Genomic DNA, 22,500 nt, shown 5'->3' on the forward strand with positions numbered 1-22,500 from the left:
GTTCTCAACCTTTTTGGGGTCCTGGACCCCCTGCGTATTTTTGATCTACCCTGAGGACCCCTCCACCTGATCTTGGGGGAGGGGGGTTGCAATTTGATGGAAACAGTAGAAACTGCATTTTAAATTGCATTATAGCATTTAGTCACTCTTTGGGGCAAAAATAAGAGCTTTCAGTTGTAACTTAGATATAGTTAACAGAAAAGAATTCTTATGCAGTAACTTTCAGATATATGTAACAAAACAGAATATGTATTCAGTAACTTTCAGATATATGTAACAAAACAGAATTTTTATGCAGTAACTTTTAACAATGCAAACGGGAGCGAGACCTCTTATTAAAATACAATAAATTACACTTGTGAAACAGATGTAATTAGAGAAAAAAGTCCTGTTACCCTTTATGGTTTAGGTAGATAAAGGTCTCAGTCACATTTGAGTAAAATAATCCTATTTCTATAAATGTCGTAGGATCTTTTTTTTAAAAGATATTTTATTTTCACGGACCCCTTGCAATCACACCACGGACCACTAGGGGTCCGCGGACCCCCGGTTGAGAAACACGGGTCTAGACCATTCTAGAGCTTAAAATTCCCAACGTCGTTGGCTCAGATCGGTAAGTCAACGTTCTTAAAACCCACATTTCAGTGTTTACCACTTTATTGTCGCTTATTTGGGGGAAATTATTGTGCCTTTAATCTTTACAACAACAGGAAGAAGTGATAAAACAGTAGTTGTGTATTTTTCCTTTATGTGGTGGTGCACCGCTGCTGAATAACACGGGAAAGTCGTGCTTACAGGCTGAAGCGGTTTACTAATCTGCCCAAGTTATGTTAGCTAAGCTAGCTAACTGAAATTATAATGGTACTCTTGGGAGCTTTTTTTCTCCCCAAATGTATCCGGCCAATTACACACCCCACCCTTCTGAGCCGTCCTGGTCACTGTTCCACCCCCTTCTGCTGATCCGGGGAGGGCTGCAGACTACCGCATGTCTCCTCCCATACATGCGGAGTCGCCAGCCGCTTCTTTTCACCTGACAGTGAGGAGTTTCACCAGCGGGGGCGTAGCGCGTGGGAGGATCGCGCTATTTCCCCTCCCCCCCCCGAACAGGCGCCCCAACCGACCAGAGGAGGCGCTAGTGCAGCGACCAGGACACTGTTGCTGTTATCTGGAGTTCCCCTATGCACATTATTGAGGCAGAGACCGACAACGTCCCAGTCCACATATTTCAAAACATAGAACTGAGCGTGTAGATATCACGAACAGGAGAAGTGGTGTTGTTAATTTGCCGCAACAGTCTCGTCTCTCCTCCTGTTTGACCGGATGTGAAAAATGTGGCGCTCTTGTTTCCGCATCGCAGATAAAGCAGCTACTGACAGCGCTCTGGTCCAATGACGCTGGGCACTGTCAGATTGACAGCTCTCGAGCTCAATGGTGTTGAGGGGGGCACCAAAGGAGAGGGGGCAATCATATTTCAGGGAGGGGGGCACCCCCCTTTAGACACGCCCCTGCTTACAACGAGTCAGGTGGGTGTGGGTTAATTCGGGTTAGGGTTCATTTTAGGGAACAGGATTTTGACTCCGAAATAACATGCCATATTAACAAACATGTATCCCGAGTGTGTGTGCTCGGACCTGTGACCTCTGTGGGCGTTGGTCTGGGCCAAATCCCTTTAAATCTGGTTTTATTCATCCCGTTGCGAATGCTAACGTAACGCTTACTATTTATACTCCGGGAATGCTGTGATCTCTGGCGGTCAGTGGCATCATCCCCCGTCAGGACACACTATATTTAGGTACAGCCCAAGTAGCGCGGGGTCTTAGGGAGGAAATACCCTCCAGCCGAGCGAGACTCAGCAGGAGGGAGAGCAAGAGGGGCAGAGAAAACTGGCCGGGCGTGTAGGAACAGGGGGAAAGAGAGTTCAAGACGGAGAGAGAGAAAAGAGGAGAATGAGACAAAAAGAGTGAGACAGAGTAAAAAAACAGACAACGAGTAACAGAGAGGAAGAGGGAGACAGAAAGGATGGAGAAAGCGTGATCATGGTGTTGGGACCTGACTATCTGAAGTCAAACGATGTGTGTGTGTGTGTGTGTGTGTGTGTGTGTGTGTGTGTGTGTGTGTGTGTGTGTGTGTGTGTTCACATGCGTGTGCATGGGTGTAAATGTGTTGCTGCTTTGCATAAATCATCAGATTTCCTGTTTACCGCACTGTTACAACTGCTATGGGAAACCTCGGCGGCATCGTGAGCCAGCAGGACGAGTCCACATGACACTCTGGTCCAGAGGCATCGTGAGCCAGCAGGACGAGTCCACATGACACTCTGGTCCAGAGGCATCGTGAGCCAGCAGGACGAGTCCACATGAAACTCTGGTCCAGAGGCATCGTGAGCCAGCAGGACGAGTCCACATGAAACACTGTTCCAGTCACTTCATTATGTTTGGCTTGTTTTGGTGCTTTCAACCTTTATTTACACCGAGATGGGACGGAGAACACATCCTTTATGCAAACAGTCACAACCAGACATTCCTGGAACCACTGCAGCAAGGCGGGTGGTGTTTATGTGCCTTGCTCAAGTGCATGATAAAACGAGAGAGAGAGAGAGAGAGAGAGAGAGCACAAGAGAGAGAGAGAGAGAGTTTCAAACCCTGGGAGCTGCCCTGTACAACCAGTCTTTTGTCTATCTGTCTGCGTGTCTGTCAGTCATTCTGTCTGTGTGTCTGTCATTCTGTCTGTCAGCCAGTCTGTCTGTCATTCTGTCTGTGTGTCTGTCATTCTGTCTGTCAGCCAGTCTGTCTGTCATTCTGTCTGTCAGCCAGTCTGTCTGTCATTCTGTCTGTCAGCCAGTCTGTCTGTCATTCTGTCTGTCAGCCAGTCTGTCTGTCATTCTGTCTGTCAGCCAGTCTGTCTGTCATTCTGTCTGTCAGCCAGTCTGTCTGTCATTCTGACTGACGGGAAGGAGCAGCCCTCAGTTTGCTTGTCAGCCTGGAATAACGGATGGTGTGATGGAGGTAAAACATCTTTCTGCCACTCCGACACACAGACATGCCAGATGACAGACGCCAGAAAGAGACTGACACACTGACGCACGCTGGCAGATGGGCTTATGTGCATAAACACAAATATCAGTGTGTGTGTGTGTGTGTGTGTGTGTGTGTGTGTGTGTGTGTGTGTGTGTGTGTGTGTGTGTGTGTGTGTGTGTGTGTGTGTGTGTGTCTGTGTGTAGCAGCAGGGGGCAGACAGTGCTGCATGCCATCACAGCGTGGTGCTGTTCTCCACCACGTTGGCTGTGTCGCTGTGCTCAGACAGAGAAACACGGCCACCGGAGGGGGCCGGCTCTGCTCAGGTCTGATAAGCCACAACCAGTGTGTGTGTGTGTGTGTGTGTGTGTGTGTGTGCGTGTGTTTGTTTGTATATGTGTGTGCAGGTGGTGTGTCAGTGTGTGTGTGTGTACACATGTATGATTGTTAATGTAAACTTGCAGTGTACATTGTGCATGTGTGTGCATGTGTGGGCTGCAGGCTGAATAGCCTCCCCGACACACACACACACACACACACACACACACACACGCACACACAAACACACACACATGCGCACGCACACATGCACGCACACAACCACAGAGGTTGCGCTACGGCAGTCTGGTCCCGCAGCGACACGTCTCGCTCAGTGAGGAGCGACAGATGAATTAAACATGGCGAGAACAACAACGCAGGATATGTAAATAACGTGATATGCAGATGAGGCACGCTCGTTCCTGTTCCCCCCTCCGTCAGACATCACTTGTCAGCTGTTCGGACCACATGACGATCACAACGACAGCGGTGTTGCGCCGCCACCGAGGACTGGTAACACGGCAGAAGGTATTTCACCGTTCTTATTTTGGGATCCTGGAAGTTCCTCTCTGCATGCCGCCCCCCTGCTCCTCGCCGTGTAGCGAGGAGCAGGGGGGCGGCCGCCGTGCAGCCCCCGGGGACCGACTCCGGGTCTTCTTCTCGCCACGCCTCGGTCAGGGCCACAGACCGGAGCGGTAACCCGAGCATGCGTGTCGTGTTTCGACGGCGGGGGAAACCGGAGCACCCGGAGAAAACTCACCACGGACACAGGGGAGAACGTGCAAACTGCACACAGACGACAACCTGGGATGACCCCCCCCCACCCCCACCCCAAGGTTGGACTACCCCGGGGTTCGAACCCAGTACCTTCTTGCTGTGAGGTGACAGCACTGACCACTGCGGCAAAGGATTTGGCATATATTTGACGTACGATACCTTTTTTTGGGGGGTGGGGTGGGGGGCCCCCCCCTTTTTCTCCGATTTGTACTTGGCGACTCCTCTGAGCCGTCCCGGTCTCTGCTCCGCCCCCCTCTGCCGATCCGGGGAGGGCTGCAGACTACCACATGCCTCCTCCCATACATGTGGAGTCACCAGTCGCTTCCTTTCACCTGACAGTGAGGAGTTTCACCAGGGGGACGTAGCGCGTGGGAGGATCACGCTATCCCCCCCCCCGAACAGGGGCCCCGACCGACCAGAGGAGGCGCTGCTGCAGCGACCAGGACACACACCCACATCCGGCCAATCGTGTCTGTAGGGACGCGCGACTGAGCCGGGGATTCGAAACCGGCGACCCCCATGTTGGTAGGCAACGGCACAGACCGCCACGCCATCCGGACGCCCTTTGACACGAAACCTTTTCGGCTCTGTGAAAAGTTGTGCGCGGTGAATGTGCTGGTCGCTAGCGATCCGCCGGACACGCGAAGGGGGCAGGTAGGCTCACTTACCCACGTATCCCGGCGTGCCGCAGGCGGTGGACATGACGTCGCCGCTGCCCTCCATCTTCGAGAGGCCAAAGTCACTGATCATGATCTTCGACTCGTCCTGGGGGTTAAAATACAGCAGGTTCTCCGGCTGGAGAGATGAAGGGAGGGGGGGGGGGTTGGGGGAGCGAGGGACAAACAGACAGACAGACGGACGGATGGAGAGATAAAGAGAGAGGGGGGGAGGGGGGGGGAGGGGGAGGGGAGAGAATGTCAACACCTCTTCACATGGCTGTTGGACCCTGTGCTAGTTTATGAAAGTCACTCTCGCTGACCCACATACTGAATGCTGCAATCTTATAAGCCTCCCTGCAGGCCTCCGCCTCTCCCCCGGGGGGGGAGCGTGCTCACCCGTGCACGCTCCCACAATCCCCGGCGGGCGCCGGCCTGCAGGGTGGCATAAATCTCCTGCACACGACAGCCGCCAATCGCCGCTTGTAAAGCGCCAACGATCGCCCTCGTCAGGCCGAGGTGTGGGAGGGGCCAGTGTGTGTGTGTGTGTGTGAGACCCGACCTCCCTCCATATGCAGATACCCCCTACGTGATGTGTACCCGTGTGGTCTGCGGACACGGCGGTGCAGGTGTGCGAGCGAGTCACCTTCAGGTCCCGGTGGACGATGCCCATCCCGTGCAGGTAGTTGACGGCGTCCAGGACTTGCCTGATGAGCGTGCTGGCGTCTTTCTCTGTGTAGAAGCCTTTCTCCACGATGCGGTCGAACAACTCGCCCCCGGACACCCTGCGGGGGGGGGGGGGGAGAGAGAAAAACACAGCGGCTCGAAACACAGAAACACACACATGTTATACGCGGCTAGGCGTACAAAAACACACACTTCCAGACACACACACACACACACACATGCATCACACATCTGGCAGTAACCACCGCCAGACAGATAGGCCCACTGGGACGAGATTTATGGGTAATAAACCCCTAGTGTGTGTGTGTGTGTGTGTGTGTGTGTGTGTGTGTGTGTGTGTGTGTGTAAGCTGTGATCCATGTGTTTTCTCACACACACACAAACACACACACACACTAGGGAACATGCTTTGACCCTTGACCTCGAGACAGCAACCTATTCTGCCTTGTTACAGGGTGGACTGGTGGGACTTTTAGACAGAGACGCTCCGCCGGGCCGTCAAACAGGAAGCCCTTCTTTAAGGCGGCGTGGAAGACACCGAGGACGAGAGGCTTGAGGGGGAGGACATGATGTGTCACCGGCGGCGCCTTCTCGCTGTTCAGACATAAAATTGCAATGGGCTCAATTTGCGCCGTCGTCCGGGTTAGGTACGAGCCGGCCTCGCGAGTCAGAGGTCTGGTGAGTCGATCTTATCGATCGCCCCTCTCAGATTGGCGAGATCGATGCGAACCTCTCATGAAACGAGTCTGTCTCTCTGGGACGAATGCAAATAGCGAGGCGCGCCCCGGAGAGAGCGCTGCAGCGCCCCGATGAGAAATGTAACCCCAAGAAATGGGCACTCTACAAGAATCTTCTTCCGGCTTGTTCCCCGTTTCTCAGGGGGTCGCCACGGCAGATTTGATGGTTTCCGTCGGTACCCTGTGAAGACACAGCACCGATGGCGGCCGCTGTTAACCCAGGCCTCGACCGATCCGGTATGGAGCATCGACTGATCCGGGATGGCCTTGTCAAGCCACATACCGATTTGGCACAATTTTACAAAATATCCAAACTATAAGAACACATATAGCCCAACCCCAAAAACTGCAAAAACACATATAACTAAAAATATCAATACAAATTCACTGTCCAAGAGAGCGAACGCCAGCCAGGATGACTGTCGGAACTGCCGGTCTGCATGGGCTAGCAGTTAGCTTAGCCTGCCCCGCTTCCGTGTCCTGTCAGACCGCCCTCGGTGTTATCGGAACTGCCGGTCTGCATGGGCTAGCAGTTAGCTTAGCCTGCCCCGCTTCCATGTCCTGTCAGACCGTCCTTGGTGCTTCCTCTTCATGTGTGGCTCCAGGCAGGGCCGTGGTCTTTGGGCCCACTGGACGCCGACCAGGCTCCCTCAGTCGATCCAACGCCAGCTCTCCCTGCCAGACACCCTTGACACACCTCCCCACACTCCATATGATGACACAAAAAACACATTCAATGCCGGGCAAGGCCGCCGCCAGACCGCCCTCGGTGTTATCGGAACTGCCAGTCTGCATGGGCTAGCAGTTAGCTTAGCCTGCCCCGCTTCTGTGTCCTGTCAGACCGTCCTCGGTGCTTCCTCTTCATGTGTGGCTCCAGGCAGGGCCGTGGTCCTTGGGCCCACTGGACGCCGACCAGGCTCCCTCAGTCGATCCAACGCCAGCTCTCCCTGCCAGACACCCTTGACACACCTCCCCACACTCCATATGATGACACAAAAACACAGTCAATGCCAGGCGAGGCCGCCGCCAGACCGCCCTCGGTGTTATCGGAACTGCCAGTCTGCATGGGCTAGCAGTTAGCTTAGCCTGCCCCGCTTCTGTGTCCTGTCAGACCGTCCTCGGTGCTTCCTCTTCATGTGTGGCTCCAGGCAGGGCCGTGGTCCTTGGGCCCACTGGACGCCGACCAGGCTCCCTCAGTCGATCCAACGCCAGCTCTCCCTGCCAGACACCCTTGACACACCTCCTCACACTCCATATGATGACACAAAAACACAGTCAATGCCAGGCGAGGCCGCCGCCAGACCGCCCTCGGTGTTATCGGAACTGCCAGTCTGCATGGGCTAGCAGTTAGCTTAGCCTGCCCCGCTTCCATGTCCTGTCAGACCGTCCTTGGTGCTTCCTCTTCATGTGTAGCTCCAGGCAGGGCCGTGGTCCTTGGGCCCACTGGACGCCGACCAGGCTCCCTCAGTCGATCCAACGCCAGCTCTCCCTGCCAGACACCCTTGACACACCTCCCCACACTCCACATGATGACACAAAAAACACAGTCAATGCCAGGCAAGGCCGCCGCCAGACCGCCCTCGGTGTTATCGGAACTGCCAGTCTGCATGGGCTAGCAGTTAGCTTAGCCTGCCCCGCTTCCATGTCCTGTCAGACCGTCCTTGGTGCTTCCTCTTCATGTGTGGCTCCAGACAGGGCCGTGGTCCTTGGGCCCACTGGACGCCGACCAGGCTCCCTCAGTCGATCCAACGCCAGCTCTCCCTGCCAGACACCCTTGACACACCTCCCCACACTCCATATGATGACACAAAAACCACAGTCAATGCCAGGCGAGGCTGCCGCCAGACCGCCCTCGGTGTTATCGGAACTGCCAGTCTGCAGCAATTAGCTTAGCTTGCCCCGCTTCAGCGTCCTCTCAGACCGCCCTTGGTGTTTCCTCTTTGGGCGCAGCTCCCGGCAGGGCCGTGGTCCCTGGGCCCACAGGACGCAGCAGACCAAGCTCTCCCTGCCGATCAAGCGCCAGCTCTCCCAGCCATCAAACGAAGACAAACTTAGACGAGGACGTGGACAAAGACACTGCATGGACAGTCATCGATGAGGCCTTCCCAACATGAATTCGTGCCGCCGTTTTCCCACACCGGAGTCGTCCTCTGTGTGGAGTTTGCATGTTCTCCCCGTGTCTGCGTGGGTTTCCTGCGGTTGCTCTGGAGGAAGTCGCGCCGTGATCTTCCCACAGCGGTACAGGGTGAGGCGTTTGCAGCATGTAGATGAAAACATGTAACGACAGTGATAACGAGGGTGACAGGTTAAGAGACCGGGTGAGAAGACTTGGGACCTGTTGGGGGGGTTTTTTTTGTGCGTAGATGTGTTCGTATTCAGCTTCAGTTTGATACCGCCGTGCAGTTGCTTTGTGGAATTTTCACTACTGTATTGCATTCGAACATGATTTATGGGAGTAACAAGGGAAATTAATTCACTCCATTAGCAGGGGTTTTTTCGGAACATGTCCTCTGAAAAATCTCATTTTGAAATCCAATTCTTGATTAAACGCTCAATCTCTTGATAGAAAGAGTGGTTCCCCCCCCCCCCACTTTGTGTCATTCCTTCGGAGAGAAGGAAATGAACTAATGAGGTCTGAGTAAACATTGATAGACACACAGCTCCCTCTCCTGGTAATGGAATCCAATTTAGAAAGGGAATTGGTTGTGTGTGTGTGTGTGTGTGTGTGCGTGCGTGCATGCTTGCATATGTGTGTGTGTGTGTGTGTGTGTACAGCAATACCTGCAAAAATGTCCTTTTATTTTCTGACATATGTCCCTATTTGCTGGAAAAGGTCACCCATTGCAGTGTGCACACAAGATAACGAATTGGTCCTGCAGAAACATACTTGGATAGATACATTCGCATCTCCCGGATGACGAATGGTCAGAATGTGAAGACGTTTCCGTCCGTTATTTCTGGCATGGGTTCAAGTCTTGAGCTCTTTGCTGCTCCGGGTCAGCTATTGAAACATCTATTTCATTTCCCCATTTGAAAACAAAGAGGTGGGCTAACGTTGCAGAACCGAGACTTCTGCCAAAAAGGCATGCACTGATTTTGGTGCAACAAAATAGTTTCAGTTTCACTGAATAGCTCCGAAATCAAGAGTCTCCAGTTTGTAAAGTATTTTCAGTTATGCAACCAAGGAGACAATTGTTTCATACTTTAAAAAAAGAAATCAATCCATGATTTTTTCCAGACACGATGACAATTTTCTTAACAAGCGGTTTCGTCTGACCGGATGATCGTTTCTTTAAATTCAAAGGTTTTGTCTACATTGTCTTTTTTTTTTAAAGTGGGACCAAAATCAGTGATGAGATTTAAGAGTTCTTGCCTAGAAACCTTCAACACAGAATAATAAAACACTGAACATTTATTCTTTAATCTTTAAATGACGGATATTTCTTTAAAACCCTTATCCATAACGGTTTTAAATCGTCTCAAGAACTGTAAGGGAGTGGTCTAGTCCTCATTAATATGCATGAGCGGAGCTTTGAGTGACAGGTACAAGCAAGGGTGGGTGTTACGGGTGGGCGGGATTTCATATTTTGATATATTGTAGCGAATTCGGGGGCAACCACAGGAACTGCCGCGGCCGGGAAGCGAACCCGTGTCGCCCGCACCGCAGGAGGCATCGCTAACCGCTCGACTAAAGGCTCAGACCCGCGTGCCAGCGGCCAGCTTGTCTTCTTATCCATGCACGTTACACTATGATCTGATTGATTGTATGCAAATGAGTGCCTGATGACGTCACGAGCATCGGAAAAAACGATCAGCTGAGAGAACCTGAACTAAGGAAGCTCTTTTAAAAAGGGGAAACTAGAAAAACTGAATTCTATCTTTCATAGTTAAAGGTGGAGCGAGTAGGATTTTCCAGAAAATCGATTTATAGACTAACACAAAAATGAACCCTCTCTGTCATCACTTATGACCCACTAGACACGTGTTGTCTGTATCTGCAACATATATACAAATATCCACTGCAAATATAAGGATGCGAGGGGTGTCCGGGTACAGTGGTGGTCTATGCCGTTGCCTACCAACACAGGGATCGCCGGTTCGAATCCTCGCGTTACCTCCGGCTTGGTCGGGCGTCCCTACAGACACACGGCTTGAAAGAGTGGGGTAATTGGTCAAGTGCAATTGGGAGAAAGGGGGGGGGGTATATAGCGAGGCAAAACGCCAAGCGCACAAAACTCGTTCCACAACGAGAGTGAGTCTGGGGTTGGCTTTCCCCCGCTGGTGAGCACTGAAAGAGAGGATGGGGATAAAGAGCGATGCAGAGCTGGCCTGCACACTGGGGTGTGTTCTGGAAACTGCGGTCAGGGGGCAGCACTTCTGGGCACGTTCACCCGGGGAGGAGGAGCCAACTTTGAATGTTGCGTTTACAAACCACAAACGACAAATCCTGCTCGTTCTACCTTTAAATACTGTAACGTGCATGGATAAGGAGACACGCTGGCCATTGGCTGGCGGGTCTGACCCTTTAGTCTAGCGGTTAGCGATGCCTCCTGCGGTGCGGGCAATACGGGTTCGCGTCCCGGCCGCGGCAGTTCCTGTGGTTGTCCCCCGAATTCGCTACATTGGTGTCAGAAGGGGGATGGAGCGACCGTAAGGCCATCGGAAGCGCATGCGCCCTGAGGCGTGAAGGAGCTGATATGCTTAATCGCGGGGACGCGCTTCCCGAAGGAGGGGGGTAGTGTAACGTGCATGGATAAGAAGACATGCTGGCCGCTGGCTGGCGGGTCTGACCCTTTAGTCGAACGGTTAGCGATGTCTCCTGCTGTGCGGGCGATACGGGTTCGCTTCCCGGCCGCGGCAGTTCCTGTGGTTGCGTTGTCCCCCGAATTCGCTACAATACGTTATGGCTGGACTGGACCAGTGGGCTAGCCCTAACAAACACGAATGTCCCCCTGAGTGATCATGTTTAGAGCGACTGCGAGAATAAGTTACACGATTGGGCCGCTGGATCAGGTGACCAACAACGTTACTGAAGATATACGATTGGTCGGCTGACCAATGACGTCACTGGTAAGAACGGAAGTGCTCCCTATTGGCTGTTTCCAGGGCTGGTAGAGTACTGAAAATCTGTACTCAAGTAAAAGTACAATTACTCCCATAAAACATGACTCGAGTAAAAGTGAAAATTACCATTTGAGAAACCTACCCAAGTAAAAGTAAAAAAAAATTACCAGGTTAATAAATTACTCAAAGTACAAGTTACTTTCCATTTAATATTTTTAGGGTGTGCGGGCCATCAACGCGCGCTATCCTCTGTGCACGCGTTAATGGCCACGGCTATTACAGCAGGTCACTGGTTTTGATGCAACTGTCCCAGTTTAGATGGTCTGTACTGTGTCTGTTTATAAGGCTGGGGTGAACTGCTGTTAGCTGAGACAGACGAATCAGTGTTTCTCAACCCAGTCCTCAAGGACCCCCTATCCTGCATATTTTCTTTGCAACCCTGAACAGTTACCTGTTTGTAGTTATTCAACCAATCAGCAATGAATGTTGTCAGACGTTGCACACCTTGCATAATTAAGTGCTGCGAGATGATTGGTCGAGGAAGTACAAGCAGGGCCACCTATACAGGGTTACAATGAAAACCTGCAGGATAGGGGGCCCTTTAGGACAGGGTTGAGAAACACTGACTTAGATGGGTGACGAAGTCACTTTGATTCAACTCTTGGGATTTCCTCACCTGGATTATGGAGCATTCATAAAGATATAAGTTCATGTCATTATCTTAACATCAAAGATTAACGTGACATGAACAATTAACACAGCTAATGTTAGCTAGCCAACTACATTTTCACAATATGTGCAACTTCGATGTGCTTGCGGAGGTCAGAAGAGGAGTTTCTGAAAGCAGAGATTTCAGTGTTTTTCGGGAGGCGCAGCAAGCACGTCATGGTGCACCCGTTGCTTTATTTAGATTTTGGTATGAAAATTGTGGCCAGATGTGGCCAGGGATCGTCGCCGGAAGCTGCCTCTTGTTGTGGTTGCTCCGTCATCATCGGGTGATGCTTGTTTGGCAACTTGGCATCTGCAGTACAGGTGCTCCCCCCCCCCGTCACTCAACCCCCACAGTTTGAGCAGACTACTTGTAACGAAGGTATTAATGGCAAATGTAGTGAAGTAAAAAGTCGATTACTGGCTCTAAAAATATACTCGAGTAAAGAGTAGAAGTACATTTTTTTAAAAAGGGATGGGAGAAGTACTCGTGCCTTAACAAAAAAAACTACTTTTTTACTCACGTGCGTTACTTGTGACGTGTTACTACCCACCCCTGGCCGTTGCTCTTTCAAAATGAATGGGCGCAGTGATTCCAGCTCACTCCACATTTATCGTACGCTAAAAAACAGACCATATTGCGGCTCACGGACTGCCGAGACGCTGCGTTTGGCTGCTCTTTCCACATCTGGTTACACACTTTAACAGTGCAGCATAGAGCAGAGTAGCAGAGAGAAAACAGCTCTCCATGCACAAGAGGTATGAGAGAGAGAGCACAGAAAATGAGACATCTGCAGATAGAAAGAGATGAAAGAGGAGGGGGAGTTGACAGACAATTACAATTAGATTAAGTTCTCTTTCAAATCAAACGTCCCGAGATAAGAGTGGAATGTATTGTTCTTGCAACTGCATTTATAGCCTTTGTATTTTTTTGGTACTCGAATCTAGCTTAACCTAGCGTCCGGTGTGGGGAGAATGGCGGCGCGAATTCACATTTGCAGCGGCCTCACCCGGTACCGGTGTGGGACGATTACGGCATGAACTTATGTTTGAGGTGGCCTCACCCTGTACCGTCCCTGCAGTGTCTCTGTCCACGTCTGCGTCTAACTTTGTTTTGTCTTAATTTGATGGCTGGGAGAGCTTGGTCTGGCAGCGGCCTCGCCTAGCGTTGGCTGTGTTTTAGTGTCATCATGTGGAGTGCTGGGAGGTGTGTCGAAGGTGTCTGGCTGGGAGAGCTGGCGTTGGATCGGCTGGGAGGAGCCTGGTCTACTGCGTCTGGTGGGCCCAGGGACCACGGCCCTGCCAGAGCTGCGCCCAAAGAGGAAATACAGAGGGCAGTTTGACAGGCTGCAGAAGCGGGGTAGGCAAAGCTAACTGCTAGCCCATGCAGACCGGCAGTTCCGGTAACACTGAGGGTGGTCTGGCGGTGGCCTCGCCTAGCGTTGACTGTGTTTTAGTGTCATCATGTGGAGTGCTGGGAGGTGTGTCGAAGGTGTCCGGCTGGGAGAGCTAGCATTGGATAGGCTGGAGGGAGCCTGGTCTGCTGTGTCCTGTGGGCCCAAGGACCACGGCCCTGCCTGGAGCAGCATCCGAGGAGGAAGCAACGAGGGCGGTCTGACAGCCCGCAGAAGCGGGGTAGGTAAAGCTAACTGCTAGCCCATGCAGACCGGCAGTTCCGGTAACACTGAGGGTGGTCTGGCGGTGGCCTCGCCTAGCGTTGACTGTGTTTTAGTGTCGTCGTGTGGATCGCGGGGAGGTGCGTCGAAGGTGTCCGGCTGGGAGAGCTGGCATTGGATAGGCTGGAGGGAGCCTGGTCTGCTGCGTCCTGTGGGCCCAAGGACCACAGCCCTGCCTGGAGCAGCACCCGAGGAGGAAGCAACGAGGGCGGTTTGACAGGCCGCAGAAGCGGGGTAGGCAAAGCTAACTGCCAGCCCATGCAGACCGGCAGTGCTGGTAACACTGAGGGTGGTCTGGCGGTGGCCTCGCCTAGCGTTGACTGTGTTTTAGTGTCATCATGTGGAGTGCTGGGAGGTGTGTCGAAGGTGTCCGGCTGGGAGAGCTAGCATTGGATAGGCTGGAGGGAGCCTGGTCTGCTGTGTCCTGTGGGCCCAAGGACCACGGCCCTGCCTGGAGCAGCATCCGAGGAGGAAGCAACGAGGGTGGTCTGACAGCCCGCAGAAGCGGGGTAGGTAAAGCTAACTGCTAGCCCATGCAGACCGGCAGTTCCGGTAACACTGAGGGTGGTCTGGCGGTGGCCTCGCCTAGCGTTGACTGTGTTTTAGTGTCGTCGTGTGGAGTGCTGGGAGGTGTGTCGAAGGTGTCCGGCTGGGAGAGCTGGCGTTGGATAGGCTGGAGGGAGCCTGGTCTGCTGCATCCTGTGGGCCCAAGGACCACAGCCCTGCCTGGAGCAGCACCCGAGGAGGAAACAACGAGGGCGGTCTGACAGGCCGCAGAAGCGGGGTAGGCAAAGCTAACTGCTAGCCCATGCAGACCGGCAGTGCCGGTAACACTGAGGGTGGTCTGGCGGTGGCCTCGCCTAGCGTTGGCTGTGTTTTAGTGTCATCATGTGGAGTGCGGGGAGGTGTGTCGAAGGTGTCCGGCTGGGAGAGCTGGCATTGGATAGGCTGGAGGGAGCCTGGTCTGCTGCGGTCTGTGGGCCCAAGGACCACGGCCCTGCCTGGAGCAGCACCCGAGGAGGAAGCAACGAGGGCGGTCTGACAGGCCGCAGAAGCGGGGTAGGCAAAGCTAACTGCTAGCCCATGCAGACCGGCAGTTCCGGTAACGCTGAGGGTGGTCTGGCGGTGGCCTCGCCTAGCGTTGACTGTGTTTTAGTGTCGTCGTGTGGATCGTGGGGAGATGCGTCGAAGGTGTCTGGCTGGGAGAGCTGGCGTTGGATCGGCTGGGAGGAGCCTGGTCTACTGCGTCCGGTGGGCCCAGGGACCACGGCCCTGCCAGAGCTGCACCCAAGGAGGAAACACTGAGGGCGGTCTGACGGGACACAGAAGAGAGGCAAGCTAAGCTAGCTGCTAGCCCATGCAGACCGGCAGTTCCAGCAGGCATCCTGCTTTCATTCTCTTGGACAGTGATTTTTTTTTTTTGTAATTTGATATATGGGTTCATATCATTTTTGGATATGTGTTTTTGTCTTTGTGTTGCACCGCTGTGGGCTGGGGGAACCGATATGTCGTTTCATTTCATGTGCACAATTACACGAAATGAAACGACAAAGTGTTCCTGATTCCTTAACCATGTCACGCGACGCTACTTCAGTACACTTTTACAACAAATATTACCAGGACCACTACAGAAATTTGCAGATGAACATTCAATATCAAGGCATTCACATTATACAGACTACCACTGACTAGCCGTCGAACAAATTTGCCATAATTCCAAACGTTGACCGTCTACAGTCCAGCCATATACCAGGTTCTGACCTGGTCTTGTTTCAGCAGAAAGAGACGGTTCGAGATGCATGACGTCATGAATAATGTTACATGTCGTTTCAATTCTGGTCGGACCGTAATGGAACCATTTCTTCAGCGTAGATGATAATTTCTCCTTTTGGGAGAAAAGCTATCTGAGTTGAACAGGCCCACGTCAGGTGATTTAAAGGCCATTCACAGCATTGACTCGGCCACGACAAGTGATTTTCGACATCTCGGAGAGTCTGCATCGACGTGCACCAAACAGTTCAGGTCACCGCGGACAGTTGGCACACGTTGCGCTGTAATGTACGAAGGTTTGAGGTTCATATCGATCGACGCTTGATTAAGTCTTCACCCGGCTGTACACACTGTGATAATACAACTGAAACCCGAACAAGCTGGGCTCGGCGGCAAGCGTACACACGTCTGATTGCAGTTACAGCGAGCGTGTTTGTCCGCCACTGTAATCCACCGAAGTCAGTAATCAAATGACGCCGACTCTTTTCAATCGATTGGGACTCTAAAAGCACTTCCAGCGCTGTCCCAGTTTAAACCTTGGACGGTGTCTGCGGTGAGAGGACAACCCATTACTGAGAGATACCATGATGTCTCTCTCCTCTGCCCCGGCCTCAGCCCATCTCTCTGTACCCACAAACAGACACACTTCAGCTAATGGACTGGGGTGGAGGGGGAGGGGGGGGGGACGTCATACAATTATGTAAGACTCCGACCGGAGGCCGGCACATACACACGACCACACGGAAACACGCATGCACGCACACCCGAGCGACTACACATGTGCACGTTGAGCACGCAAATCCAAGTGCAAGCGCACAAACACAAACTTACCTGCACACACCCAAGTCCAGCAGACACACATGTGTGTGTGTGTGTGTGTGTGTGTGTGTGTGTGTGTGTGTGAGTATCAACATGCATGCACAAGCAGTGGCAACCGCACACAAAAGGCCTACAGGAACATACACAAAACTGCCGGGGACACACACACACTCGCGCACAAAGGCAGGGGAGACCAGTCAAGGACAAACCGACACACACGCAGGCAGAGCGGAGAGCCGCGGAGTGACTCCGCGGGGCCTCGTCACAGCGGCAGATCAAATTAGAGCCCGTGGAAGTTAAACTCTGATGAAGTTTCTGCAGGAGAAAGATTGGGAACTAATTGCTAATCCCCCCCCCCCCACCACCACCCCACCCCACCCCCCTCTCCTCGTTTCCCCCATCTACCACCAGCTGTGTTTGCGCTATCTCTCTCTCTTTCTTTAAAAACTACACTTAACTCCCACTCTCCCTCTCTCGGCTCTCCTTATCCCTCCCCCCCCCCCCGCTCTCTCGACGTCTCCCCTCGCTTTCCTCGTTATCTTACTCGCTCTCCCTCGCGCCCACTTCAAATATGACGGCGACTTGTTCAATTTTACCAGTGACGGACACGCGTAAGAGTTGCAATTAAAGGCTAAGCGCTGGTGTACACACACACACACAGACACACACAGACACACACACACACATTAAGTGTGGGGGATAATGGCGTGGGGATGAGAGCGACAGGCCATCGGGCTCCATGATTGCATAAGCATTTGTGTAAGAAGACCGCGGCAATCAGACAGGAGATAAGTCTTCACACACACACACACACACACACACACACACACACACACACACAGACACACACACACAGAAATACGCACACACATGGACAAGCCCCCTCCATCTTCTCTGCCCCTCGCCCATTCCCTCCATCATCTGGTTCATTAAGAGGAAGGCGGTCTCGTCGGTCTCCCGCGGGACAGGCCGTGCATCACCACAGACAGTGACCCTTATTAGCGTGCGCGACGGCGTGCGGCGCCGGTGACGCGCCATTCGTCACGACTGACACGGAGGAAGCGACGCAGCATTTGGACCTGACTAATCGGCGGACGTGACCCGCCGAGCCCGGAGCGCGGACGGACACAGATCCGGCCGTGGCTGTCGAACGGGTGCCGCGCTCAACTCTGCTGACGCGCCCCGCCTGCGCAGCGGGCTCCCCCCTCCGGGGCCCCGCGCCATCTTTCAGGCGCCCCCGACGCGTTTAATGGGCCGCCAGTCGTACCAAGCGGTCTTCTGTTGTGTCGGTGAAACGCCGCTGAAAGTGTCCCCTCGCCGACATCACTGGAAATGAACCAATGTCAAAACGACACCCTTTACTTGCCGGTTTGCCACTAGACCCCTGGCGGGGCACACTGAAACAGACAAAATCGTACCGAAAAAGAGCAAATAACAATGCTAGATACAGCTGCTAGCTTGTCTGTCACTTGAGGACATCTTTCGACACTGATCATCGGCAGTCACTCGGGGTCGAGTATGACCGTCCTCCCTCTGGGTCTTCAGGCGGGTGTAGAGGCCGATCCTGGAGCCGCATAATGGGAGGACGTCCGTGAACGACAGCTTTTTACGTGGAGTGGCTGCTGTGCCTGCAGCCGCCACACGGTCCTTGGCAGGGCGTGGCCAGAGTCCAATGGCGTGGAGAACCAAGACGGTTGGGGACCACCCTCTGCTGCAGCCTTCATCCGCCTTCACTGCCGTTGTGACCCGGAGACATCTCCTGCCAGTTCTGCTGTTGAGGTCTTTGTTTGACACGATTTTTCAGAGACTCAACTGTTTAGTTTTCAGAGACACGTTGAACCCTGTTTGTGTACAGCTGCAGGTGGATCTGGGGGGGGGGGGCATGTAGCAAATTCTGGGGCAGCCGGGAAGCGAACCCGGGTCACCTGCACCACGGGCGACTGTGCTAACCAGTCAACTAAAGGGTCCAACCCGTTAGCCGAGGGCTAGCGAGTCTAGTCATCCGTGGTCACTACACTGCCTCCCTCCTTCGGGGAGCTGATATGCTAACCAGTCAACTAAAGGGTCCAACCCGTTAGCCGAGGGCTAGCGAGTCTAGTCATCCGTGGTCATTACACTGCCTCCCTCCTTCGGGAAGCTGATATGCTAACCAGTCAACTAAAGGGTCCAACCCGTTAGCCGAGGGCTGGCGAGTCTAGTCATCCGTGGTCATTACACTACCTCCCTCCTTCGGGGAGCTGATATGCTAACCAGTCAACTAAAGGGTCCAACCCGTTAGCCGAGGGCTAGCGAGTCTAGTCATCCGTGGTCTTTACACTACCTCCCTCCTTCGGGGAGCTGATATGCTAACCAGTCAACTAAAGGGTCCAACCCATTAGCCGAGGGCTAGCGAGTCTAGTCATCCGTGGTCATTACACTGCCTCCCTCCTTCGGGAAGCGCGTCCCCGCACTTCAGCATATCAGCTGGGATCTGATATGCTAACCAGTCAACTAAAGGGTCTGACCCGACCCAGATAATACAGATGGAAGGCGGTGGCAAGAAGGAAGTCAAGGAAAGGACACAATTTGGGTGGAATACATGGAGAAAGGTAGCCGGGGTACTTTGTGCCCAAAGAATGCCGTTGAGGGTAAAGGGCAAAGTATACAAATCAATGGTCTGGCCTGCCATGCTCTATGAGATGGAAGCAGTGACCACAACAGAGAGGCTAGAGTCTACATTACAGGTAGCAGAGACGAACGTGCCACGTTGATGCTTAGGAGTGACTAGAAAAGACCGGAAGAGAAATGAAGAAGTGGGAGCCACGTTCAAGATCAGAGGAATGGATGAGAAGTTGAGAGAGACAAGATTGAGATGGTTTAGACACGTACGGAGAGGAGGCATAGACTGTATAGGAAAGAAGGTATTGGACCTGGAAATACCTGGCGAGAGAAAAAGAGGAAGCCCAAGGAAAGGATGGAGAGACCGGATAGAGGAGGACATGAGGAGGGTTGGACTGCGGGAGAGGGATGCGTCAGACAGAAAGCTATGGAGGGGAAGAATCCACTGTGGCAGCCTCTAAGAAACAGGGAACAAGCCGGAAGAAGAAGAAGAAGGAGGAGGAGGAGGAGGAGGAGGAGGAGAAGGAGGAGGAGGAGGAGGATGGTCTGGGGGAAAAGCATGAAACTTCACACATGCCCCCCCCCCCCAAAAAAAGGGGAAAAGAAGCGGCTGCGACTGCTTGACCACATGAATCAGAAGACACACGTGGAAGTCAACAACACCCTCCCCAACCACCGTGGACGTTGCATAATGGTGGAATGACGGTGCCAATAACGTGGAATTCATACCAGTGTGTGTCGCAGCGAAAACCATCCACCATAATGACCCTTGTGCGTCTGGATGCTCAGCTGAGGCAGCAACTTTTACTATTTGGCACTTCACCGACAGCCACCGTGAAAAATGGCACCGCATTCGCGAGCAGCAATTTGGGCATCAGCCTCGCCTGACGGTTCGCCCGCGGCGGACGGGCAGTGATGGACTGCAGCAAATCACACCGTATTGATCCAGCTGACAGCTGATTAGGTGGAGCAAATGTTCGGATGGTGTAATCCTAAAATGAGACATCCATCATTTAAAACAAGATGACTAAAAAAAAAAAATCAATAACAAATATTTAAGTGTAATTCAGCAAACTAAGCGGTTACCCCCTTGGCCTCACAGCAAGAGGGCCCCGGGTTCGATCCCGGTCCTTCGGTGTGGTGCGCCGGTTTCATCCCGGTAGCCCAGATTCCTCCCACAGTCCAAAGACACGTGTGCTACTCGGTGACCCTGCATTGCCCATATGTATCGACTGGGTGTGCATGTGTGTGTGGTGTGATTGACTATCCAGTGGGTCTCCCCCTCCCACTGGGATAGACCTCTAACCCTGCCCTCCCTACATTACATTAAGGGATATACAGAATAAATGAATGAGTTTTTTGCGTGCACACAGGTTGGTGATAAAATCTGTGCACAGTTTAACCGGGGGAAGGAGCGCGTGTTGTTTGTCTCAGATGCAGGCTGCATTACAAGACCCTGCTCACACCAGGGAAATTCATTAACGCCTCATTACCAACTGGAAGAACACCAAGCAATTAAATGAGTAACACATAGTTAGACCATCTACCCCTGCTTCGCCGCGCAGCATATCTTTTGTGCAGCGACTCATATTCCGGCAGAACACGGTAGTACTGAACCGGGTGATGTGACGCTGCTAAAGTGTTCGCTTCCTCCATTTTGGACCTCTCCCTAGCGACCGCCGCGTCACAGCTCAACGCAGACAAAGCAGTTTGTGCGAATGCGCATGTCAACGTTCAGCAAAGTCGAACTCTACGCAAAGGCGCTGCACAAATTGCCTTTGCCGCCAGAAGCGCATGCAGTTTTTCCAGCTTCCGGTGTGGGAAGGGGGCAACGCGAATTCACGTTTGCGGAGGCCTCGTCCAGTACCGGTGTGGGAAGACGGCGGCCCGAATTCACGTTTGTGGCAGCCTTGCCCAGTACCGTCCGTGCAGTGTCTTCGCCCGTGTCTAAGTTTGTCTTCGTTTGATGGCTGGGAGGAGCCGGCGCTGGATCGGCTGAGGGAGCTTGGTCTGTCGCGTCCTGTGGGCCCAGGGACCACGGCCCTGCCTGGAGCTGTGCCCGAAGAAGAAACACCGAAGGCGGTCTGACAGGACACGGAAGCGGGGCAGGCTAAGCCCATGCAGACCAGCAGTTGTGATAACACCGAGGGTGGTCTGACAGCGGCCTCGCCTTGCATGGACTGTGCTTTGGTGTCGCTGTGTGGCGTGCGGGGAGGTGTGTCGAAGGTGTCTGGCTGGGAAAGCTGGCATGGAATCGGATGAGGGAGCCTGGTCTGCTGCGTCCGTTGGGCCCAAGGGCCACGGCCCTGCCCGGAGCTGTGCCCGAAGAGGAAACACTGAGGGTGATCTGACAGGATGCAGAAGCGGGGCAGGCTAAGCTAACTGCTAGCTCGTGCAGACCAGCAGTTGTGATAACACCGAGGGTGGTCTGACGGCGGCCTCGCCTTCCGTGGACTGTGCTTTGGTGTCGTCGTGTGGCGTGCGGGGAGGTTTGTCGAAGGTGTCTGGTTGGGAAAGCTGGCATGGGATCGGATGAGGGAGCCTGGTCTGCTGCATCCTGTGGGCCCAAGGACCACGGCCCTGCCCGGAGCTGTGCCCGAAGAGGAAACACTGAGGGTGATCTGACAGGATGCAGAAGTGGGGCAGGCCTAGCTAACTGCTAGCCCATGCAGGCCAGCAGTTGTGATAACACCGAGGGTGGTCTGACGGCGGCCTCGCCTTGCGTGGACTGTGCTTTGGTGTCGCCGTGTGGCGTGCGGGGAGGTGTGTCGAAGGTGTCTGGCTGGGAAAGCTGGCATTGAATCGGATGAGGGAGCCTGGTCTGCTGCGTCCGTTGGGCCCAAGGACCACGGCCCTGCCCGGAGCTGTGCCCGAAGAGGAAACACTGAGGGCGGTCTGACAGGATGCAGAAGCGGGGCAGGCTAAGCTAACTGCTAGCTCGTGCAGACCAGCAGTTGTGATAACACCGAGGGTGGTCTGATGGCGGCCTCGCCTTGCGTGGACTGTGCTTTGGTGTCGTCGTGTGGCGTGCGGGGAGGTGTGTCGAAGGTGTCTGGCTGGGAAAGCTGGCATGGGATCGGATGAGGGAGCCTGGTCTGCTGCATCCGTCGGGCCCAAGGACCACGGCCCTGCCCGGAGCTGTGCCCGAAGAGGAACCACTGAGGGCGGTCTGACAGGATGCAGAAGCGGGGCAGGCTAAGCTAACTGCTAGCCCGTGCAGACCGACGGTCATCCTGGCTGGCGTTCGCTCTCCTTTTCTGTTTAGTTTGGATAGATGTGTTAGTTTGGATACGTGTCTCCTTGTTGTTTTAAGATGTGTGTCTTTGTCTTTGTGTTGCACTGCTGTGGGCTGGGGGGAAGCGATGTCTCGTTTCATTTCGTGTGCGCAAGTGCATGAAATGAAACGACAATGTTCCTGATCCCTGATCGTGACAATTATATTCAAATGAACGGATTTCACTGAGAACCATCGCTGTCAACAAAGCTGGTGTGACACCAGCCCACGTTTGTGTTCAGACATGAGGCGACGTATTGCTGACGATGCTGGTGTTGACAGCTTGTGGGCCTGTGTGTGTGTGTGTGTGTGTGTGTGTGTGATTTGCTTCCTCCAACTCTGATGTACTTCCGACATTTTTCCCTCGTAGTTAATTATGCAATTAATCAATTCATGTGGAAT

The 22,500-nt window shown here is 53.4% G+C and overlaps 1 protein-coding gene across 1 annotated transcript in view; it reads right to left on the reverse strand.

Annotated features, from left to right (window-relative positions):
- The window catches only part of camk1da (calcium/calmodulin-dependent protein kinase 1Da), a 34,847-nt gene that overhangs the window by 9,946 nt on the left and 2,401 nt on the right, over nucleotides 1-22,500 (reverse strand). The window contains exons 2-3 of the mRNA XM_056275864.1: nucleotides 5,412-5,550; nucleotides 4,778-4,904 (exon numbers count right to left, since the gene is read on the reverse strand). Coding sequence (XP_056131839.1) covers nucleotides 4,778-4,904; nucleotides 5,412-5,550 — 266 coding nt within the window. The remainder of the gene's footprint in view (nucleotides 1-4,777; nucleotides 4,905-5,411; nucleotides 5,551-22,500) is intronic.

Source organism: Lampris incognitus, chromosome 3, assembly GCF_029633865.1.
Source record: "Lampris incognitus isolate fLamInc1 chromosome 3, fLamInc1.hap2, whole genome shotgun sequence".
Lineage (NCBI taxonomy): Eukaryota > Metazoa > Chordata > Actinopteri > Lampriformes > Lampridae > Lampris > Lampris incognitus.